This window comes from Varanus komodoensis, unplaced genomic scaffold, assembly GCF_004798865.1.
Source record: "Varanus komodoensis strain SLA01 unplaced genomic scaffold, ASM479886v1 scaffold5, whole genome shotgun sequence".
In the NCBI taxonomy this organism is placed as follows: Eukaryota; Metazoa; Chordata; class Lepidosauria; order Squamata; family Varanidae; genus Varanus; species Varanus komodoensis.
The window spans coordinates 35245711-35269403 of NW_025336087.1; the positions used below are offsets into that span (position 1 = coordinate 35245711).

The following is a 23693-nucleotide window of genomic DNA, read 5'->3' on the forward strand; positions in this document are numbered from 1 at the left end:
TTGTTCAACCACTGCTGTGATTCTAAAGAACAAGGACAAGATCATGGAACATATGAAGTCTGCTGTGCCAATAATGTCAACAATAAATATTGAAGAAGCTTGGAAATGTCATGGAGGAGATGGAGAAACTTCTCAGTGTGTGGGTGCAGGATCAACATCAGTGTCAAGTCCTGCTCAGCTTAATACTGATTCAAGAAAAAGCTAAAAGCCTTTATGAAGACTTGAAGAATAAACACAGTGAAGAATCAGATGCCTCTGTTAGTTTAATCATTCAGAGAACCCAAGAGCCTTTAAAAAGATAGCCAAAGGTTCTCTTTCTGTTGTGTGGAAGAGTTATCCCAAAGACTGGGTTACACAGGCCATTTTTCAGGACTGGTTTTTCCACCACTTTATCCTGGAGGTAGAGAAATATTGCATGGAGAAGGATGTCCCATGCAACATTGTTTTGCTGCTCAACAATGCTTCAGGTCACTTCCCATTCATGGACGACTTTCATCCCAATGTCAAAGGAGTGCATCTGCCACTAAATACGATGTCGCTCATCCAACCTATGGACCAGGGAGTTAATAACTTTCAATAAATATTATTTACATCTCACCTTTTGTCTGGCAGTCCAGGCAAGTGATGAATTAGGAACAATCTTGCAACAAATTTGGAAGGACTATAACATGTACAAGCCCATAAAAAACATTGCCTTTGCTTAGAGTGGGATTACGGACATTACCATGAATGGGGTTTGGAAGAACCTTTGACCAGTTTGTTCACAACTTTCGTGGATTTGAGAAGGTGGATTAGGAGTCCAAAGAGGTCTTCAGCAAATCAGTGACCCTCAGCAAGAAGATGACTTTACTGAAGCCCTTGCTGGGCAACACGAAGAGCTTACTAATGAAGACCTGAAGGAATTAGAGGCCCAGAGAAAGGATAAAGAGAAACAAGAGGAAGAAGTAACTGAAGAACTGAAGAGATTCACAATGCAGGAAATGGCAAGAGGATTTTCTTTATTTGAGGACGCACTGTTAGTTTTTGAGGCAGAGGACCCAAACCTAGAACGGTACATGAAGGTTGCAGCAGCCACTCAGAATTCAATCCTGTGCTACCATGTTATCTACTTGTACGATGAGAAAAAAGAGCTACTACCCAAACATCACTGGGTCATTTTTTCAGCAGGGCAGATAGAATTGAATCCAGCAAGGAACACGAAACTGTGCCATCAAAATCAGGCGTGACTGAAAATGCATACTCTTTCAACAGTCTTTCAAGCTTCTCAGAATATTTTACTACTTTCCTAAAAACTACTAGTTTTCTATGATCTATGCTGAAGGATCTGTGCTACTTGAAATAATAATTGTTTATAATTTTCATGCATTTCAAAATAACTATAAAAATAAGAAGATCCAGATTTTCATTTCAAGGAAGGTTTCACTCAGAATGATGTGGCAAACAAAGTAATATTTACCCATCTTCCCTTCCAGCCCTAACACTGTCTTTCCCCAGTACTGCGGAGAGTTTCCCCCTCCGCACTCTGGAGCAGATTTTCAGGAGCACATGCAATTGCCAAAGATCACTTCCACCATATTATTATTATTATTATTATTATTATTATTATTATTATTATAATAACATTTTTATGCCGCCCCTTGCCGAAACCTCGGGGCGGCTTACAACATGATAAAATACATTGAAATACATCATTTTGCCAGTAGAATCCCTCCACTATCCAGTGTCATGTGAACAGAAGAGCTTATACTACAACATTAAACAGAAACAGAAATAGTTAAAATATCAATTTATTTACCCAGGAGAAAAAAAAACCTGACTGAAATCACTGGTTAAAAATCAAGTCTATCATTCTGAAATTCACAATATATCCTTTGCCAACACGCATTCTATCTGGTTGCTATACCAACTAAAATGCATTAATTGGCAACTAAGGAAATACAAGGAAAGAGCATAACCCCAAAGTTTGGCTCATGTTGCCAAATTATTTATCTCAAGCATGTGTACATGCTTCTTGGGTGGGTTTTGTTTTTTTCCCTAGAACAATATAGCACCATGATAAAATGTTAGACAAGAGTAAGAGAAAGTTACAGTATTAAAAGGCCAAGAAAGAAAGAAAGAAAGAAAGAAAGAAAGAAAGAAAGAAAGAAAGAAGGAAAGATCAGTTGTTGAACAAGCAAAACAACTATGGTAAATAAAGATGTCTTTATTGGTGAGGTAATAGCGATAGTTCTGGACAAGATTTCTTGAGTTGCCATTACTGAAAAAATGTTGAGCTCTTATTTGGCGACATGGCCAACAAACAAGCCAAAATAAATGCATAGGCTTCTCATTCCTGCTTCCATCCACTACAGCATCTTTACATGGCTTGCAATGTGGCATTAAATTTCTCTAAGCATTTGGTGGAGCAGCATGAAGCAGAACTTCATCCAGATCCTAGAAAGCAATCTCAAAAGTATTTCCCTTCCCAGGACACTTTCAGGCCCTCCTCACTGAGCTGCTGATATTACTACAACCAGTACAACATTAGGACTGGCAATGACCCTGATGCAGCCAAAAGGCAGTGTGGCCTTACAAGAGAAAGACAACCTGAAAGCAGTATATCAGAAAATTTACAGTGAATTACTAGAGGCCTAATCAAAAGCACTGTTACCCTTTTGACTTGGAATTGATCACATTCTCTGAAAAAATTAGAGAAGTTGACATATATCCTCATTTTTTTATTTTTCAATTTATATCCTGCCTTTTTCCTACAAAGGGCTCAAGGCAGCTTACATCTCCTCCTCCATCTTATCCCCACAACAACAACCCTGTGAGGTAGGTTGGGCTGAGAGTCTGTCACTGGCCCAAAGTCACCCAGTTGGCTCCATGGCCGAGCGGGGAATAGAAACCAGATCGTCTGAGTCCCAGTCCCATGCTCTTAACCACTACACCACACTGGCACATTGCTCATTCAGAGCAATCAGGCCCCTCAGCATGTTAACGCAGACTCTCCCAAGATATGGCAAGAATTTGGAAAACTGCAATTAGTGCCAGAATATATTCATCAGTGGTTTGATAGAAAGTGAGGAGGTGGAGAATCTAATTCAAGATTTTGATGGTCTGCTTCAGAGAACTGTAGCCTAACATGCCAGGTGCAGATGTGGACACAGAGAGACTCACTGTACCCTTGCACTAGAATAAGTCTGCAACATTATCCTCAGGTTCAACGCTTACTACAAAAAAGTAAAGTTCTTCAGTGTACAATGTTCTTGCAAAATAAATCTAAGGATCTGCCAGTGAAAATATATGAAGATCTCTCCAAGGAAACACTGCAGAGAAGGAAGGTTTATTTTCTTTCATTAACAGACTGAGAGGGACAGGAATTAGATACAAATAGGGGCTTCTATTTAATCACATTGCTACCCATGGTGGCAAGCCACACCTATCTGTGAAGGCGGTGTGTTAGTACCTGAAGAACTCTCTAGAGAAAAGAGTTAAGCTTTTATTATGTATTTACAAGAGTCAGGAGGAGCCTAGCAACAGCTTCCTGGAGAAAGAACAGAATTTGATAGATAAGAGCAGTTGGCCAATTCCTTTGCTGGGGACATCTATATAGAAGGAAAATTTTGTGGCCCTTCTGTTGAGATTATTAAATAATCATCTGAGATGCACTGTGTATTACTAGCTTTAATTTCAGAGCTGTCCTTTTGAGGTTCTGAAAAGTGTGGAAAGCTCATAACACAAGCTATGTCAATGTTTAAGGGAGAATTTTGGGTTGCATGCAACTTTCTAAAGTGTAACTGCAAGGACTTTGCATACTGGCTATAAGCATTCATGTAAGGAGTGGGGAGTTTAGGTTATGGGGCAACTCTATCTCAGTTACCCTTTAGAAAAGCTTCAGAGGCCCAATCCAGGTCAAAGGGATCAAGTTCTCAGCTTCCTGTACTGAATGGGTGGTTTGTTTGGAGGTGTGCGTGTGTGTGTGAAGTCTGTTGGATATGCTGAATATTATTTATGTTTTTATATGTGTTGTTGTTTATACACTGTGGTACTGAGGACACTTACCTCTGATTCCTGTTAAAAATATGAGCGCCCTTGTATTCTGGCTCCAAATGTCCATGGGTTATACACTGGTAAAAAGGTAAAGGGTAGTCAAAGCAATTAAAACAAGCAGGCCAGTTGGGCTATTTTTACAGGAAGCCCACTGCAGACCATCTCTAAAAAGAGTTCTAACTCTTTGTTTAACCTACTTCATTTGTTGAATAGTTTTAAAGCAATTCAACCAGATGTTGTGACAGTGTGATCATTTTTACGAAACTGTACTCATTTGTGGTGGAAGTAGTGCACCAACTGATCCAGCTTGGTGCTGTGCTATAGTGATGGCATTGGTAGGTTCAGGAAACTAAGGAGTCATGTGATTATGTTGCAAAAGAGCTTTCATGATGGATTTCCTCAACAATCTGGAGCTTTGCTACAGGGAAAATGGTGATGAAGGCGATATAAGTATGATATTATATAAACATCTGGACACCTCTTCTCACTGACTTATCTCAAGTTTCAGTTACTGAAAGTTTGTATAAGAAGGGTCTCCAAGATTTCTTGAGAGAAAGAACTGCAATCACCACAGACTATAATCTTTTCCACTAGACATCAAGCATACTCACACACTGACTATTTGTATCACATTCACTGCTTCATGCAGTTCATGACACTGAGATTGGTTTAACTGTGGCGTCTGATCATGTTCCAACTGGCCTACATCCTAGACCTATGCGATCCACAGGAATGTACTTATACATGGAGGTTAAATGTTTTCTTACTCACACACCAATTCCTTGAGGAGTAGAATTATATATTTATTTAATAAAGATGTCCAGACACAGGTTTCCAAAGCTTTGTGGAACAGTCTTAGAGGTGGTCCTGAGGTGTTATCTTTATTTAATAAGCTTAGATACATTTAAAAAAACTGTGCACAGAAAATAGAACCCTCTTATATGAATGCTACAGAACAGGCAATGAACAAAGCATTTACCTCAAAAAGAGATAAACTACAAGCTTGGATGTACAAATGTTTCTAATGTTTCCTAAACATCACTACAGATGAGAAAGGCAAATTCCTATGTTTGGACTAAAGACCCCAAAAGAAAAAGGTCCAAAAATGACATTTAAGCAATCAAAACTGGAAAGTGGAGCAAAACAGCTATGAACAAGGCTTAAAAGATATTCTATTCTGATTTCTATACATCTGGCAATTCTGACCAGATCGTAATAAGAGGTCTATTGTTTCCCTGGATCTTAAAAAATCCCAAACTCACAGAAAATATTTCATCTTATTTCAGAGGAAGAAATAAAAATTGTAGTCCAAAAATTTGAACCTCAAAAATCCCCAGGAATAAATAGCTTCATAGGAAACAGATTTGCACGTGTGTTTTCACTAAATGTTTGAGCTTATTTGTCACTCTCTGTATCCATTCTGATGAAACAGGCTTTGTTCAGCATAAGGTATTAATACAGCTATGTTCTTTGTGTTTCTCTAAGGCTTTTGATAATGTGGAGTGGACCTCCATTAATGAATTTTGTGTGTGTGACAGACACAAGGATTGACAGATTCCCCATCAATACTACTATTGAGGTTAACCAGACAAGAGTGTCCTCTTCTGTTGTGTTTGCTATGATGGCCTATATGATTAAGATGGATTGCAACACAGATACTACTATTAGGAAACATGAGCATCTGCTAAATCTGTTAGCAGATAATGTATTATTATGTTTTGCATATATAAAAGAGGAAATGTATGTACCTGCAGATTTTTTTTTTTTAATTTAAGAGCAGTTCAGGATTTAAAAAAAGGTAAGTCAGTTTGTCATTGTTGTTGTTACCCTACATAATACAGAAATGCTCCCAAGCAACCTAACTGAAAATACAAGCTCAATTTCAGCAGAACCTTAAACATTCGTGAATGCATTAAGTAGGCAGTCATTCATAAAGCCATCTGCTACCTAACAATATGGAATTACAACCCAGTAATTAAAGGGATTAAACAAGAATTATATAAGTAGAAAAAAATTAAACCTGTCTTTATTAGGTTAAACAGCATCTTTTAAAAGTTATTCTTATTCCATATAATTGACTGTCCAGAAAATCTAAGTTAAAAAGGTGGTAGAAGATGGTAGAACAATATGTTAAGAGTGGCAAATGGGACAAGATACCAAAGGGTACTAATGTACTGCTAATGTACTGGCAAGAATGATTGATATCCAATCATAAATTGTACCTACTGGCATTTTAGATTCGCCTGCTTTTACCCATAATTCATAGAGACAAAATGGTTCCACAGGTAATAATGAAAATCCCTCGGAACATTCCCCAACATGAGGCATTCTCATTTAACAAACCTCTCAAATAACATTTTCTCTGGTAAGAAATTGCCTTTGTTCACAGCTACATTACAAATAGGAAGATCATGGATGAAAGACCTTGTACTGTTAAGTTACTGTTACATTTGTAAATCATCTGGCAAATTAAGCAGGGGGTTTTCTCTGCTATGCTGGAATGGTTGTGGGTAGAAAGGAACATAAATACATATGTAGTTGGAATACCCAGTGGTTCTTTTGAAGGGCTATACGCTATATATTAGGCAAAACAACAAATCAAATAATACAATTCTGTAAAGCCTGAATTTTATTATCTATTGTCACAGATAGAAAACAACATCTAATGCACAAAGACTTATTAAGACGTTTACTGGCAGTTATTCATTTAAAAGAACTGGTTAACAGTAAGATGGGCAATGGCCTCTCAGAAGTATGGTGCTTAATTAAATCACAGGACATGGCATTATTGGAAAAACTGGCTAGTAAACTGAGGATGCTGAAGCAGGTGGAAACAAGATACATTTATTACTTTACTGCATACATCAGCAGAAAAACTGAAAGACCAGTACACCAAACATTCAATATAAATTCTGGAGAGTCATGTTGTGACATAAATCTGAAACTGTAGTATCTGTATTTTAAATAAATGTAGACTGAGCTAATTTGTACCTGTTATAAAGCTACAAGAAATTAAAAAGTTACTACAAAACAAAGAGAAGGAGGAAGGGAGAGTGAGTGAGCAACACTATTCTGGCTTACTTCCTGCCTCAACTCAGACAACAAGGGGACCTTTAGAACAGGGGTCCTCAAACTTTTTCAACAAGGGGCCAGTTGAAAGGCAGCAGCAGTGGGCGCTGGCCGGTGAGGCAGCAGCAGGTGCACGCACGGCAAGGCAATAGCTTGCTCGCTTAGAGATCATTTTCTCCAAGTGAGTCCAAAACGATCTCCAAGTGAGCAAGCCGCCGGCGAGTGCACACACGGCAAGGCAAGTGGCAGTGGTGGGCGTGGACAGTTCGAAAACTCTGAGGTGGGCCAGATAAATGGGCATGGTGGGCCAGATCCAGCCCGTGGGCTGTAGTTTGAGGACCCATGCTTTAGAAGTACCTCTGATTAAGTATCTCATTAACCAGGCAGATTCATAAAGCGGCAGTCATCAATGTGGCCTACTTCTGAACTGAAGCCAAATCTAAGGGATTTGAAAGTTACATGCAACAATTAGAACTGAGAGCTGCTGTTTCAAACTGAGATGCATCCCATTCCAGCTGCTGCCATATTCCCTCCAATCTCATTTAATAACTTAGCAGGTATATTCTGTACTTCTGGCCCACTTTCAAGAGCAAGCCTATATTCAAGACATTGCAAATTCTAAATACACATTATAGACTCAGTGGGGCTTCTCACACATAACATGAATGGTTACAGTTTAACTACCTGTTTTACCTTGTAGCCTGTATTCACACAACCATTCATGAATAGTCTCCATGTGTCTCAATCTTTCTAATAGCAGTAAAAGTTCCATTACTCCCCACATCTGAGAACCAAAGCTAGCATGCCCTGGTCCTGCCTGCATTGCCCGGCTCTCTCCCATTGGCCTGCATGCTCCCCTAGCCATGTCCTCAGCCAGTCGCAACTTCCTTGCCTCCTGCTCCACAGAGCACCCATCTCCTCATTACAGCAGCATGGCTGCCCCTGCAGTAACTGCTCCCTGTCTTCTCTCCCATTGTGAGCCCTCTGATGCCCAGCCAGATTGCCTACCTTGCCCGCCAGAGAGAAGACAAAACAGTGAGGACGGTCTATCAGCGCCCTTTCTGCCAGCAACTCAGTCATTGCTAGGCAAACAAGGCAATGGAAAATGGAAGCTGAAGGCAAACTCACTGTGGAAAATGGGGAAACTATGGAAAAACACTGTATGTGGTTTCACACATAGTAAGAAGCAATGCTGAAACACGGAAACCTTAGAACATACTGTTGGTTCTCCAAGGTGGTAACAAAACATGCCATGTTTTGTAACTACAGCCAATGTCTAGGAATTTACATTAATCCACACTAGCTTAAGGTGGTAGAAGGTGTTTCAAGTGACAGGAAGTTCCAAGTTTTTCAAGGAATACTTCCTAAATGGAACATTTTTGAAAGCTTTATTTTTCTGTGGAAAATTTTCCATTTCATAAGTTCATGAATAAAAATTAATGTATACCAATTGCAAACACAATATTAGACAAGCTTGGCCGTTTCAAATTTCTAATTAACATTTTTAAGGTGATTATCTCTAGCATACATATGTCATTAAAATGTATATATGTTCCAGTGAAATGGAATAATTAGTTGACAGCAAAAGTGAAGATACCCCCCACAATCTTAATCAGAGAAAGCTGAACTCTGTTCAAATAGATGAATCGCTGACAGCTTATCATGCACCCTTCTTTGTGTTGTTAAAATTAATTAGTGTACTCATAATTTTAGTACCTTTGTTTTTTTCCTTACATCTAAACAATGAAAGGAACTGTTTATCTGAATACTTGTAAATTAAAGTATTTCAATCACATTCAGAGTGCTTTAACACCCTCCCTCAAAGTATTTTCGGTCAAATGCCAATAGTGTTTGGGGGAGGGTTCACACAGGGTACCTTTGCTGTTTTCTAATTTAGAGATCGCTCACCTTGATTCTTTGTGTTTTAATTTTGCTAATGCTTGTAAATGTGTGTTAATGATTGGATATTTTTCATGCTTCTATATTTTATAAGCTGCTTTAAGCAACTTCTGCTTTTTCTGGAGTGGGAAAAGCAAGTTGCAATTATGTAAATAAATACATAAACTACTGGTTTTATAGTGCGATGTCAACTGAATATGCCCAAAGTGGGAGGAGTTGTGGAAGCAGAAGTGGTTCTACTTACATACACGATTGAGAAGTAGGAGTAATACTGTTATGGAAGTAAGACTCATGTAACATTTAAGCTGTAGGGTGATTGGGCTTTTTCATATTTTCCACCATGACAGAGCCCCAATCATCTACTCCTACTCTAGTCACTACTGTTTTCTCAACAGACATGAAGGAAACTCTCATTCTACCCAAATCATTATTTATGCAGAGATCATCAGTTTATTGAAGGAAACAACAATGGCGCGTTTATCACAGCAGAATTTGAACCAGTACGTTAAACTGTGGATCAAAAAGTGCATTTCTCATAGATAGCGACTTCAGTGAAGTATACAGATCTGTGATTCTATCAGGAACCTTGCTTAGTCAATAGAGAAGAGGGCGCTTTGGTTATGATGTTGGCAGGGTAGACTGACAGCACTTTTACACAGCAATCCTTTCCTGGTTTGAGACAAATAAATTCTATTGGGAGAGTTGTTTGTATGCAAGCTAGTTCAGATGCCAAAACTGAGAAAAGATCGAAACCTCATCATAATATTGCCATTAGTGTAATCAACACTATTATCAGGTCAACTCTTTTCTAAGGTGTATGGGCTAGAAATATTTATCAGTTGGCTTGATCATATATAACATTAAAATGAGTGCACTAGAAAGAAGAATGTGCAGGCAAAAAGGAAATACATAGGCAGGCAGAATAATTCATCTTGGACTTTGCAAAGAATTGCCAAAGGATTTCCCTTCCCCTCAGCTATTTCAATACATATTTGTGTGCAATCAGGATTATGAATAATGCTTATGAATACAGAATCACAGGAGTATAATTAGTCAAAGGACTACTCAGAGTACATCCTCTGTATGAAAATGCTTCTGGTCCAATCGCTGATCTCTCTAGATAAAGCTGGAAAAGACTCTGGTCTGCAGCCCTAGAATGCTGCTGCCAATGCTGCTCAGCTTAGAGGCAATGCTGAGCTAAATGGAAGGCTATGTCCTCATCAGATTAATACACATGGAAAGAAAATTATGTTCTAAGAATCTAGGAGCTTAATAGCACATTGGTCATATGAGCTGAATGTTCCCATTTCATCTCAGCCATTACACTACTGGGTAGTTAAAGGAAAACCACAATTCTCAGCCTTACTCTTCCACCTGTACTATAGAATAACACAGTTGTCTAAGTGAGCCAGGATGAAAGCAGTGGTTAAAACACTTGAGAAACTACTCTACAAATACATATCCATTATTATTCTCTCTGTGTTGTCAAGTTGACTAAAGAGTTGTAAGAGTAGACTTTGAGTGAAGCTTTAACTGGTGAGAGGGTCTAAGCAGTATTTATTTCAGATACAGAATAAAGAGTGGCAACATTTTGGATTAAGTATAAAGGTATGGATCTGTATATAATTTAAATGGCTTCTGGGTCACACCAGAACAGCCCTTAAAAGTTTCCTGATTTTCATCTTCATACAACATCAGTATTTCATGGAATTTTCACCAATTAATTACATTCTTCCACAAAAATGGACAAACAACTTTCACCTAAATTGATAGTTTTAAACATTATACATGATCATCTCATTTCATAACACAATGCTATATTCCATTATTTCCAAAATACTAAAAACATAGTTAACTTCAAATAAAATTTGTTTGTGTATGTTTTAATAAAGTCCGCCAATTGTCCTATAAATATCAGCTGCACAAAGAATAAAACATTTACCATTTAAATAGTGTCACTGCTTTTCTAATATAAGGTTCACAGATTTTTCTATGCAGAGATAGTGGAGAATCAGTTTTATGATTTAAGTAATTGTTGATAAAGTAGCTTTCCAATTATCACAGACCTGCCAGGAAAAGCAGGAATGCATTATGTGTTAATGATCGCAACCAGGGGTCCATGCTTAACTCTTTTGTCAGAACTACAGCAGATCCTCCCTGCAGCTTCACCATTAACATGTCTGTTTCCTGTCAGCCTACTCAGAGATAATGCTATTTATCTCAAGGCGGCACAAGACCAGTCATTAGCTTCAATAACAGACCTCAAACAAAGGCCGGATGATGTTTTATCCAAGGTGCATAATCTGCAGCCAAGAATCTTAGCTGACTAACAGTGCAAAAATTTATCTTTAAAAACTATTATTTTCACCTTTTTATTAAACCGACTATTTCCTGGAATTTTTAGAGAGCAACTTTTATCATGTACAATTTGTTAAGTGGTATTAACTTACTAAAATGATCCTTGGGAAGCCTCTTTCCTCCCTATTTTATTTTCCTTTTTCTTTCTTTTCATCTGGGTGGATGTGCACACATACATGTATGGGCGAAATTGAAAGAATAATTCAACCACTTGTTAAATAATGAGATCTTTGAAAAACTGCCCCTCATTGTGGTTGCTATTCTGTATTGATTCTGTATTCTTAATTTTTCAGTGCCATACTAAGCTGTCATTAAAAGGAGAGTGGTTTGAAATGTATTCATGAACATATACGGTCCCTGACTTTCCTGAATTCTAGCCATTCACACTGTTTCAACAAATTTGCAGGTGAACACTTTAAATAAAGAGTAAAAATCTCAGCAAATCACACTTTATGCAGCTTCTTTTCTATACTGGAAACTAGGAACAGATGGTACATTCCATGTTACTTGAAACCTGGTTATTGAACACCTCTGTGGGATTTTTGCTTAGCACTTTTAACATACATTCCATTTACTGGACTATAAAATCCTACTATGCCCCCCCAAAAAGTATATAGCCTGTAATTAAAATGGGCTTGCAGGAAAGCTTTAAAATATGAAGAACAAGCATAACCTCAACACATCCTGACAATTCTTTATTTTCTTTTTACTGGGTATTTATGAAGTTATTTAAGCACTAAAATTTACTGATGTCTTGTGTGAAATGTACATTCTCACCACAAGTATTTCACAACAGCCTCAACCCTTTAAATGCTTTGTTTTATAAATGTTCCAGGCCATTCTCTATTGTTTCAGTGTTGCTTTAACCTTGCAGAGGAATTCAATACAGAATGGATCTGGTCTCAAAGGTCACTGGGTTCACAAAGAAAGCTTTCCTCAGCCAAAGGGCAGCACCTCTTCACCTAGATCCAAAAAACATTGTCACACTACTAGACAGCACTATAGAACATTAAGAACTCAGAGCCATGCTCAGTGTTAAGCACCCAATAGTTATCAATGTTTTCAACAGCTAAATCCCTTATGTAGCTTTCAAAACAGTTTGCTGTCAAGCAACAATGGACTTTGTTCTTTAATTACAACCAGTGACCTTTCAGCCTTTTTTTGCCTCCCAGCAGTGAATAAGTGACCCCCTGATAGTAGCACTGCAGTCATATTAAAAACACCTCTTGATACACCCATTTATGTCGGAACATGTTTGTAAATCTTGAGTTTGGAAAAAATAGCATCCTGAATTCAATGACATTATAGTAAATGGGAAGAGCACACTGTATAGGTGCAATAATCAGCTGCTGAATACTCAAAGTCTCAAGCCGTGATCAGTGTCCACAACTATGAGGAAGCAAATCATGTCCACTGCATGTTAATAAGCCAAATATAAAATCTAATTTCTGGTAAATATCTGTGCACATTCTGTACTCTATTCTGCTAAACGTGCCTAATGAGTATTATGCACATTGCTCAATTATGCAAAGTTAGGTAAAATATTCCAGCAAACAACTTAAAGTACACACAGGGGAACAGCAATAAAAATTGAAAAACTTGATCACAGACAGGATGAATGCATGCTGATTAGCAATTTCTGAAACTTGTTATAGCTAATATTTGGCAACATTGAAAGGGGGCAGGTTTTAACAATCCTAGCCTGACATGAATGGTTATTAGCCCATCTGTCACAACTGGACACTCACACCTTTCCCTTAAACATGCCACTCATGTGTTAGGTATCAAATAGGCTGAATAAATACATAATCTCACACCTTTTAGAATTCCAGCTGACTTTGCCCACACATTAAGAGTCTATAAGGTTCCATCTATGAGAAAATTTAGATAGCAAAAAAACCACAGCAAATGGGTTGCATAAGGTTCAATTGAACATGCTTCGCATTACTGTGTACAGTAACCAAATCCAATGAAATATGTTCTAAACTTTCTAGAAAGGTTTTTTTCCTTTTTTTTTAAAAAAAAAAGAGGGGAAGAGTGAGTCATCATCTACCACAGTTCTTCATGAGAAGGGCCAGGTTTTTAAAATAATTTAATTTAAATGAGAAAGCATACAAAAGATTTTAAATAGGTTTAATTGTGAAAACTGATTTGATGACCCACTGTTCATAAAGGAAAGCAAAAACCAAGATTATATTTTTGTACTAATCATGTATCTGCTTATTACTACAGAAAGATTAAATTTTGCATTTCCCAAATCTCAGTCTCTCTCAAAGCAAGGCTACACTTTGTTGTCTAAGCAACAACAAAAATTCCGCATCAAGAACTTCCACATCCGTTTTACAGCAAGATTTCATATTTACATCTAGAAAACCTGAAGGAAAGGAGTATTTCCTCGAAGTAAAAACCTAAGGGATATTTTAGGCAGTAACACAGCACACCAGTGTGACAGACAATGGGCAGCACTGCAGGGTTCTAACAAGTGAAGCCATTAAAGTCAGTATAAGCCAACAGCAGTGGGTGTTACTGGTAATTCAAGCTCTACCAATTCTATAAAGGCAAGAACTGAAATGAGAAGTGCTCCTTTGGCAAAAGGAGAAGGGAAAAAAAAACACACCACTACTCCAGACAGGTTTCTTCCTAGTTTACACATTACCTCATTTACATTACACTAGCTAAAATGTACTTGCTTGTATATGAATTCATTCCTCATATAATTTCCTGTGTGACTGGTATGAAAAGAAACACAAAAAGTGGAGAAAACCACACCACTCTCTAATCTCTTGTTGCCATGACAGCAGCCTTTGAGATACTGAAATGTTCAGATTGCCAGCTAAACAAAATTGTTGAATGTGAACATTTGGCTGAAAGATTAAAAGGCTAAGGAGGTTACAAAAGGGCAGTACCTCCCACATTCCAGGCATCCACTGAATCCAATCAAATGGCTCTGACTCTTTAACCACAACCATTGTGAAGACTGGATTAGGGCAATTTATCTAGATAGTTAAAGCAGATTAGAGAACTGCAATTTGAAGACTATTGGCAACAAAAGCAAATGCCTACTGTACTGAGTTAATAAAAACGAGCATGGGATTTTAGGATAGCTTTCAAAGTAAGCAGAATCATTTTGCAAACCCAGAAGACTGACACACTTAGACTGGGAAGTGAAGCAAGCTAGTTTTTTCCCATCTGCATTTAGGAAAGAATCTAAACAGACCATTTAAAGCCATGTTTGCAAATATTAAAAGTGAATGGAACTAAACACTATGCACTTAAAAAAGGATATATGTTTTCAATTACATTAAATGAGGTCATCTCCAAATAGAAATTTGAAAAATTATACAAATATTTGTTGCAGCAGATACCTATGTGTATTGAGGGTGTTACATTGTTAAAAAGCCACACTTCACTAAAACATGATGCACCAATCCTAAAAGCAGAAGAGTCACCCAACATCATACAAATAGTGAAATCATGCCCAACACCTTCAGTGTTCCTGAACACCTGTAAACAACTTTGCACATCATATACCAGTTAGAAAGTTTCCCAGGGCTAAAAACTGCAGTTGGGAACTGGAAAGAAGAAGAATGTCAGGACAGTTGTAATCATGTCACAAGCTATTAGCCTGAGTGGGGGGTGGGGAGGGGCTGCTTTTGTTTAAACAACCTGTAGAATTAATTTGACTCTTAATTATAAGCCAACAATAGCTCCCTGGATGACAAAGAAACTTTCTGTCCTCTGGATACAGAACAATCCATTGCTTACGCCAAACCCTGCCCGAGTGAGCATCAACAATAGCCCAGAGAAACCAGTTCTCTCCACCTCCCTTCACAATGCAAAGCCATTTATCCTCAACAGAGAACATCCTTCAGACTTCAGTGAAGAGGAAGAAAAACACACACATTTTTCAGCTATTCAACAAACAGTCAGTACACATCCAGGAACTCACTGGGAATTCAGATAAGCTGAAAAACTGCTGGACAGAGGACAAAATGTTCCCCGATATTTGGACAGAAATGTTTCAGTACACAACGCCCTCCCCTCCCCCACTGCCCTCATTCCGAACAGGTTATAGCCATACTGCATGCCTACTGACAAAGCACTCCTTATGGCACTTTCTGAATTATGTAGGGCTTTTTGGCTTTTCTACAAGCAACCGTGACTTTCCACCTTACCCCCATCTCTCTCTCTCACACACACACACACACACTCTCTCTCTCTCTCTCTTCCAAGAACACACCATGAAAGACTCCAGGAACTCATTATGGCTTTTCTTCTAGCTCAAGGAGTTAGAAGAGTCAAATATCTGTTTTGTATCTCTCCTTGTTGTCATAGAGATGGTGGGCTGCTTTGACACCTGAGGTGGCACCCCTCCACTTTTAGGGTAGGACAGAAGCAGTAAAACACGCACAAAAGATTTGCATTCCAAGGAGGTATTACAGCAAGCTCCCAACTTGTAAGATAAACATGCTGAAGGAAAGACTAATAAAAAATACAACTTAGGTATCTTTTCCCTTATTAAAAAAAACCCACATACACAAACATATACACCCATAACACATGACTTCTAGTCCAGGGTAAAGTAGGTGATTGAACCAAGAAGGGAGTTGGAAATATTCAACAATAGGCATCACAAGAAGACAGTTACTGAAAGTTTTATCAGACAACAAAGGATGGAACATACACCAAAAAAAGAAAAAGAAATCCACACATCTGTCCTACCTTTTCAGTTTTCAGTTTCTTTATTCTTCTGTGGCTCTCCTCCTCTTCCTCTTCTTTCTTTACCAAAATAGTGTTCCCCATTAACCCTGAATCTGGGGCACTTTTGTTCACATCCCCCACTGTGGAGGAGGTGCAATTGAAAGGGCTGTTGCTTCCAGCACAACCTCCCTTGGCCCCAAAACCGTACAAGTGCCCAGGAGGTGTTTGGCTACTGTTGTTGGGGTGTCCCTGCTGCAGGTCAAGTTGCTTGTCCTTCCTGGATTTTCCTCCATCCTTATCCCGCTTAGAGCCTCTGCTGCCCTGGGTTTTACCTGGTTTCTCCTCTTTATTTTTCCCACAAGAGGCAATAGTGTTGTTATTGTTGCTGGTGGTATTATTATTGCCATTTGGGCTGTTGCTCGCACTTTGACCCAGTGTTGAATTCATGCCAGCTGCCTCGCTTGGGCGCCCTTGGACTTCCTGCCTCTTGCCAGCACTGCTGATTTCAGGAATTCCATACAAGGCAGCAGAAGGCAGAGATTTACTAGCATCCTTCGAAGTTTTACTCCTTTTCACTTTTGATTTGCTAGTTTCTTTGTGTGAAGAATTCCCCTGAGGAGCAGGGGGCTGAACAGAAGCAAATTTTAGGCCATCAGCTAAGGCTGAGGTAGCATTAACCCCACTAGAAGCAAGACCCCCACAATCTTTGGAATTGGTGGAATTATTCATCTCAAATTTTTGTCTGTCCTTCTCCAAATCAGCATCCAAATCAATTATTAAATTTCCAACCCCAATTTCCCAGTCATCACCACTGTCGTAAGTATCAACCGTGTTTGGATCCACACCTTTGCCAGCAGTGGAAGTGTTCAATGACATCCTGAAGATGAGACCTCTTGAGTAAAAATCAGACGAACTTTCCTTTGGAGATGACGGGACATTCGTTTATCTCCGTGGGGCTTTTTAAAGAGTAACTCTTCTTGCTTTCCTTCCCCAGGTATATCTGGGTATATTCCCTGAAGTCCAGGTTCACCTTTTCCTGTGAGGAACGGGAAAAGTCGAATATGTCTTGGCTGGGTGTTACCAGAATATAATAAAAATAATAATATAGAGGTAAGTGATAGAGAAAGCCCACTCCATATATTAATTTCTGAGAAGTCTGTTAAACTGAAGCCTTTGATAATGAGCATCTTTCTTAGAGTTGCATCCCATCATCCAGGATCACTCTTTAAAATGCCATGTACCAAAAAAAAAAAAAAAAATCAAACCCTTTAAGTTTCAGGATTTAAATCCACAAAGCTCAAAAACACCAAGCTGAGAATGTGATTCTGGATCACCTAGGCACAAAGAGAGAGACAGTTTCCCTCCCAAAATGCATTCCACAGATTTTGTATTTTAAACCAAACCCCTTCAAGTTTTGCGACTTCTCTATAGATCAAATTAGCTTGCTTCTGTGGGGGTTGGGGGGCAGAGAAGGACACTTACATAGAAAAAGAACCAATAAAATAGCATTTGTTTTAGTATTTTTTATCTAAGGGGAGGGGACTGCACCATTTCTATCTAAAATGCACATAAGATAACATATCTAAAAGTGGTTCTAATGTCCTTTTAGGTCACCTACAGCTCCATCTGTTAAATATAGCATTACTGACTGTACAGGAAACTGATTAAGACATACACTTTAAATGAACTACACCAAGGTGGCCTCTAACCGCAAATGCATGTGTTTGACACAGCTTAGCTAAAATTATTTTTAAAGGAATCTGCCTTTTCTAATGGCTGAGTGTCCAAATATTTACATACATATTATGCACATTGCTTACCTTTAATCCTTTATCATTTTTATAATTAAGCCAGCAAATCAAAATTCTGTCCTTACTGGTCTCAGCAAGAACTCAGTGCCCCATTTCATTTTACTTAAAGAGCAAGTGATCAAGAAGTAGAAACCAACTAACATTTCGACCAGAGTAATCGTCGAGTAACATTCCCTTCCACTTTGGCACACAAAACTGAGGTCCTTTCCCCCCTTTTTAAAATTTAGGTTTCTTCCTTAAAGAATTTGCTCCTCACAACTTCACAGGCTGGAAGGCAGTTATTTTACATTAACAACACCAGAAGCCTCGAGCACCCAAAAAAAAAAAAATCTCTATTTGTTTTTCTCCCTTGCTTGAACAAACACCAAGATATGATTGTAATAAAAAATAAAAATTGCAAAACGCTTCCCCCAACTTCACATCCCGTCTTCAGTTCCAGATTCTGCAGCCATCCTGATCAGTAAGTAATGATTCCATGAAACAAACCTACAGGCGTCCGGTTGTTACAAGGCAGAATGTGCTAACATCGAGGAAAATTAGTGAAAGAGAGGGAGGGGGGCAAAGAAAGGACTGAAAATCTGGGCTGGATTCCGCCTGTTAGTCGGGAAGTGGCTTTTTTTTCCCTCCCGTCCTGACAGATCTGACTTCTTGAACTAACTTGGGGGGGGGGGGAGGAAAAGGAAGAGAAGAGGGAGGGAATAAAATCAGAGTCTGATAAAACCAGTTATCAAAACATTTGGTGGGAGAGCAAAAACAAGAGTGCCTTTTAAAATGAAGCAAACATTCTCAGGAACATGATTTCCCACCATTTAAAGTTTGGATTTGTCTGGGGTCGTTTTGTTTTTTAAATTGACTGCCAGATGCTGTCCAAGAAAAGAGAGAGAGGGCGCGCTCAAAAGTCAGTAAGTCATGTGGTGGGTAATTCAGTAATTAGAGTCCAAAGAGATAAAATGGGCGACCTTGTTTTCAGGACAGAGGCCCCCTCTCCCCCCTCAAAATCGTTTCAGCAAACGCCTGTTCATCTTTCTCATTTATTCCCTCCTCCCTCGCCCTTCGGAGCTCGGCTTAGTATTTTTAATTAGCTGGCGTTTGGAAGCTAAAAGCTGTAATGAATTGTTGATAGATTGGAAACTACAGAGCCGGTTCACTGGAAATGTATGTTAGGGAAGAAAGGGGGATGGGCGAGTTAGTAACAGCCAACCACCTAAAAGGAGCGATTTTGTTACAGTTCAAGCTTTTCACATCACGTGAGGATCAAGGGCTCAATTGGTTGTCGTGAGAACAAAAAATGGGTGACAACCGTATCAAGAAAATACTGATCTGGTCTTTAAAAGAAAAAGAACGAAAGGGAAAAAAATCTGCTCTATTTTCTCCCTTCATTCCCTCTCTCCCTCACCCCTTTCCTATGCTGCTGGCATAGCTACAAGTTGTGCATCTGAAGCACCGCTCCCAGAACTGGTTTCTCTGGAGTTCAAGAGTGGGTAAAATGCGCTAGCCACGATTGCAAAGCGTCTGTTGCAGAGAAACACCTTCTAATCTAACCTTTTCTTCGAGTTCTGCACCATCTAGAATGCATTCGAGGCACGAGATGAGAAGGCTCATTTTATGGCTATATTAAAAAATGCCTTCCATCCAGCACAACAAAACATACCATACCCTTCAAATTAATCTTTTCTTTATTGGGCCACGGCAATCTGAGGTAACACACGAGAAAGAGAGAGAGCGCGCAGAGGGAGGGGAGGTAGATAGGCTGTTTAATGGTGGTGGAAAAATGCTCACTGCACCAAAAACACATGGGCGTCCTCCTGCCCCAGTTTTAGCATTACGTTGTTTATTTGCATGTTGACAGAAGACCAAAAAGGAAGAAGAAAAAATCGTTTCTTTTTTAGCAAAACTCCTTGATCATTTTAGGGCAGGTTGTGAAGAAAAGGGCAAGGCGCTACGCAGACTGGTCTATAATTGTCAGTTTTATTTCCCCCACTTGGTCAGTTAAAAACCCCGAAAGGTAGTATGCTTTAACGCGCCCCCTCCCCCCACCCCGCTTCAAGTGCACAGTAAGGAAGATTTGTGTGAGAAACTGCAACGCTTTCACCCTCTAAATATTTCCTCGCCTTGATCGTGAATTTTATTTTTAAACCCAAAGACACCAGTTTCGTTCCGATGCACACATTTCTTAACACTCGCTCCCCTTTGCACATGAAAATATAGATATCCCCTCTAAAGTGCTATAGAGACACCACGCAGCCGTACTTACGATCTGTATTGAATCGAGTTGACCTTTTCCTTCTACAACTGCATTGTGAGTGTGTTTTTGTTGCAGCCGATTTTTTAATTATTTTTAGAAGAAAAAAAATCTACATTTCTTCCACAGATTTATGGGAGGGGGTATTTGGAAGAAAAGAGCATCAGATTTCATGAACCTTTAAAATAAAATGTTTTTGTTGGAAAAAAAAATACCAAAAAATCCTTTAAAGCACACACTCGCACAGTCTCTCATACCCAGAGACACGCAACATACGTAAACACACTACACAAACCAGCTGCCTTGACTGCAATAGCGAGCAGCAGAAATCAGAACTGAGAGAAGGGAGAGAGTGAAGCAAACCCAGGCTCTGTACCTGAAAGGGACTTTTCTTTGTTCCCAATGCCCTTTCCCATCTGTCCAATCAGAGGCCAGCTTTTATGAAACTGGGCTCTCTGATTGGATGGCTGCTCTTCTTAGCTGCCGGAGGGGGTGAGAAATGCACGCACGCACACACACACACAGACACAGAAAGCCTTGTATTTTGCAATCACGCTGAGTGCTCCAATAGGCAGGCTCCTGCTCCAGCAAGATACAAATCATGTTTCCCATTTCAATTACTGTATTAGCCTATACATTTTATTTAAATTAAAGGTTCAGGTAGGGGGTGAGTACGGCTGTACTACTTCTCCTGCAGTGGGCAAGAGGAAGACCCCCTCATGCACTTAATGTCTGTGTTTTTCTTGCGGGGGGGGGATTTTCTTTTTTTTTTTTTTTTGCAAAACCACAACTAATGGCTTCCCTGTGTGTTTTTCCAAAGAGCAATTGAAAATCTCATTTATCGTTTCTCCGAATGGTCCTTCGCTGAATATTTGTAACAACTTGACACTGCCTCTAGATCCTTTTTCATACAGATGTGTGAGTTGAGCATTTTTCAGTATTTTACTGGAGCTGAAGCAGACTTCCCAAAGGATAAGAAGAGGCAGCCTTCCCTTCCCCCACCCACGCACCCTGCTTTGCAGGGTATTCAGCTGTACTGCTGTGTGATCGCCCTTTCTCAGCCGGCTCTCTTCGTCCTTTCCTCCCATATTTTATATTCTGCTCGTTTTTACAATATGACTTAAGTAGGACAGTTCGATTTTTATTATAGAAAGGAGTAACCCTTTTGTTTCCAGCTTGCTGATTTACTGCCGCAAGCCAGTGAACTGGAATAGCAAGAAACCACTTATCGACCACGTGAACACATCAGTGAGAATACAATTATTTTCAGCTTCTCTGTCCCCCCAGTTAACCTCCTTTCAGTGAAGCAACTCATCAAGAATTGCATTTTATTTTGCATTTAGATCCAAGAGGGTATTAAAGCAAAGGCGCGTTTCAGTGTCAGAAAAAGGAAAAGTCTGCATTTGCAGAGCGCGGCTCTGCAAGGACAGCCCTTCCCCCACCCTTCCTGCACAGAAGACCCTCTTTTGCTTCTAAACAGGACGGGCTGAGCACACTTGAAAGAACGTTCAATAATCAAAATGTCCGATTATTGGGAGACAGCCAATGTCTCCCAGTGGCCAAAGCATATATAGGTGCTTGCTGTTTAATAGCAATCATTGTTCAATCGGACTTAGTCTACGACTCTTTTATAGCTTGCTGCAGAGATTTTCTTCTTACTGCCATAGTGTCAAAGCTGGGGGAGGGGAATAAGAATGCATTTTCCAAAGAAATACTGGAACAAATAACAGACAATTTTCTTCAAAAGCATGAAATTTGCGATGTACTGCACAAAAGGATAATGATTTGTGTCCGACTGAGCAAGCAATGTGTATTAGTGTTTATATCGTGACATCAGAAGGATGCTTAGTGTAAAATTTATAGATGAGTAAACACTCTATGAGCTGTCTTCAATTCTGGAAGCAACACTTAAAGGAAAATGTTTGCCTGAGTAAAGATGGCTTCTGACTAAGGCTACAGTTCAGAGCTGCATTGCAAGCTCATAAATTCTACTGAGTTTACAAAAGCTCACATGTATGCAGAACATGGGCATTTAGTGTTACAGACCAAATTTCCTTATTAAAACCTCCTTTGTCCTACATTTCTTTTATTAATACACACAGTACATACCTAGTTGTGGATCCACATTGACTGAGCTAACCAAAATGCACTGTCACCTTTGCCTATGGCAGCTCTTCCTGCTCCCTGGAAATGCTTGTGTGGTGGGGTGACCAGCCTTGCTCAACAGAAGAGCTACATATGGTAACTGTCAGGTGTTTGAGAGCCAGGAGTAGGTGTCTGCAGGTGGTGGCAGCAGGCAGTGAGGGGCAAGCAGGTGTCTGTGGGTGGCGGGTGGCAAGTGGGTGCTCTTGGGCACCCACAGCATTGAACAGCAAGCCACAAAATAAACCCAAAGAGCTGCATGTGGCTCCCAGGTTTTGGTTTGGCCCTCCTTGCCAGGGGTGGCTAGACTTGCTCAATGGAAGAGCCACATAGTTACTGCTAGTAGAGCTATTGCAAATCCCCATCTTCATATGCCACAAAAACAACAGTGCCCTAGTCAGCACCACAAGAACTCACCTCTCCATCCACCATATTACCTACTTCTTGGCATCCAGACCCACAATTCCCACAATTACCTTCCACTCAGGTTGCAATAGATTCTTCCCTATACTCACACTTCAGTTCGGGATGCACTTCGTCCCAGATGCTTTCACCTCTCTCATCTCTAGGTGTCCTAATACCACTGCTCTCTCCTTTGGATCCCATTGGACCCGAACACCTCAGAGTTGGTCCCCCCATTGTCCTCTTTCCTATCACCACCTTCTCCCAAATCTCTACCAACTATAGCTCTTTCAAGCAACACCAGATGCTCTTCCCCAGACATTTTGCAGCTGTCCTCTGAAAACTACCCCAAGCTGCTCTCTCATTAATTTAACACTGGTCCCTTAGCCACCATTTTTCTCTTCTCTCTCCAAATTCCTGCCCCCAAACAGGAATTCTTTTCACACCCACCCCTTTCTTCCCCTAAGCTTCCCCCTGCTCACTTCATACTTCAGTTTTCCCACAACAATGAGATGCTGCTCAATGCAACCTCAAGTCCAACTCATCAACCCTTTTTCCACACAAAGCCATACTCACCAGGCCAGGCCCCAACTTACCCCATTCACTCTCCGTGTAGCTTGAGTTCTCGAAACCAAATCATAACAAAGCAGTGCCCAAAATGGCTGCCCAGCCCTGCCCAGCCTGGCAGAAACACACACCTCTAGTCCAGGCCTTGCCACATGTAATGCACATGCACACTTACTCCCAGTCTCTTGCACTCTTACTCTCAAGCTAGGGCCCCTCAGTGAGCCACAAAATAAATTCAAAGCCACATGCAGCTCACAAGCCTAGGTTTGGCCACCCTGCATTAAACCCTGCATCTGTAACCTAGTGCCTCGGGGCACTGCATTGTTAAATAGCCCATAGTGAGCTGGGGCTGGGCACATGCATGCCTCAAAATCAACTGAAAAAATAAAGAGTGAAATTGTGGTTTTCCCCCCTTAATTTCATTCTTTCCTCTAGGACTTCACATCTCAAGTTGGTGCATATCATTGAAA

The 23693-nt window shown here is 39.8% G+C and overlaps 1 protein-coding gene across 4 annotated transcripts in view; it reads right to left on the reverse strand.

The window, feature by feature from the left end:
• The window catches only part of ZNF608 (zinc finger protein 608), a 128417-nt gene extending 107956 nt beyond the window's left edge, over positions 1-20461 (reverse strand). For 2 of the 4 annotated variants that reach the window (XM_044445761.1, XM_044445764.1), the window contains exons 1-2: positions 17880-18438; positions 16081-17095 (exon numbers count right to left, since the gene is read on the reverse strand). In XM_044445761.1, coding sequence (XP_044301696.1) covers positions 16081-16935 — 855 coding nt within the window. In that variant the 5' untranslated portion in view covers positions 16936-17095; positions 17880-18438. Of the gene's footprint in view, positions 1-16080; positions 17130-17879; positions 18439-20124 lie in introns of those variants that run through there. The other 2 variants (XM_044445762.1, XM_044445763.1) reach the window with 2 other exon arrangements.
• Positions 20462-23693: the final 3232 nt, after the last annotated feature.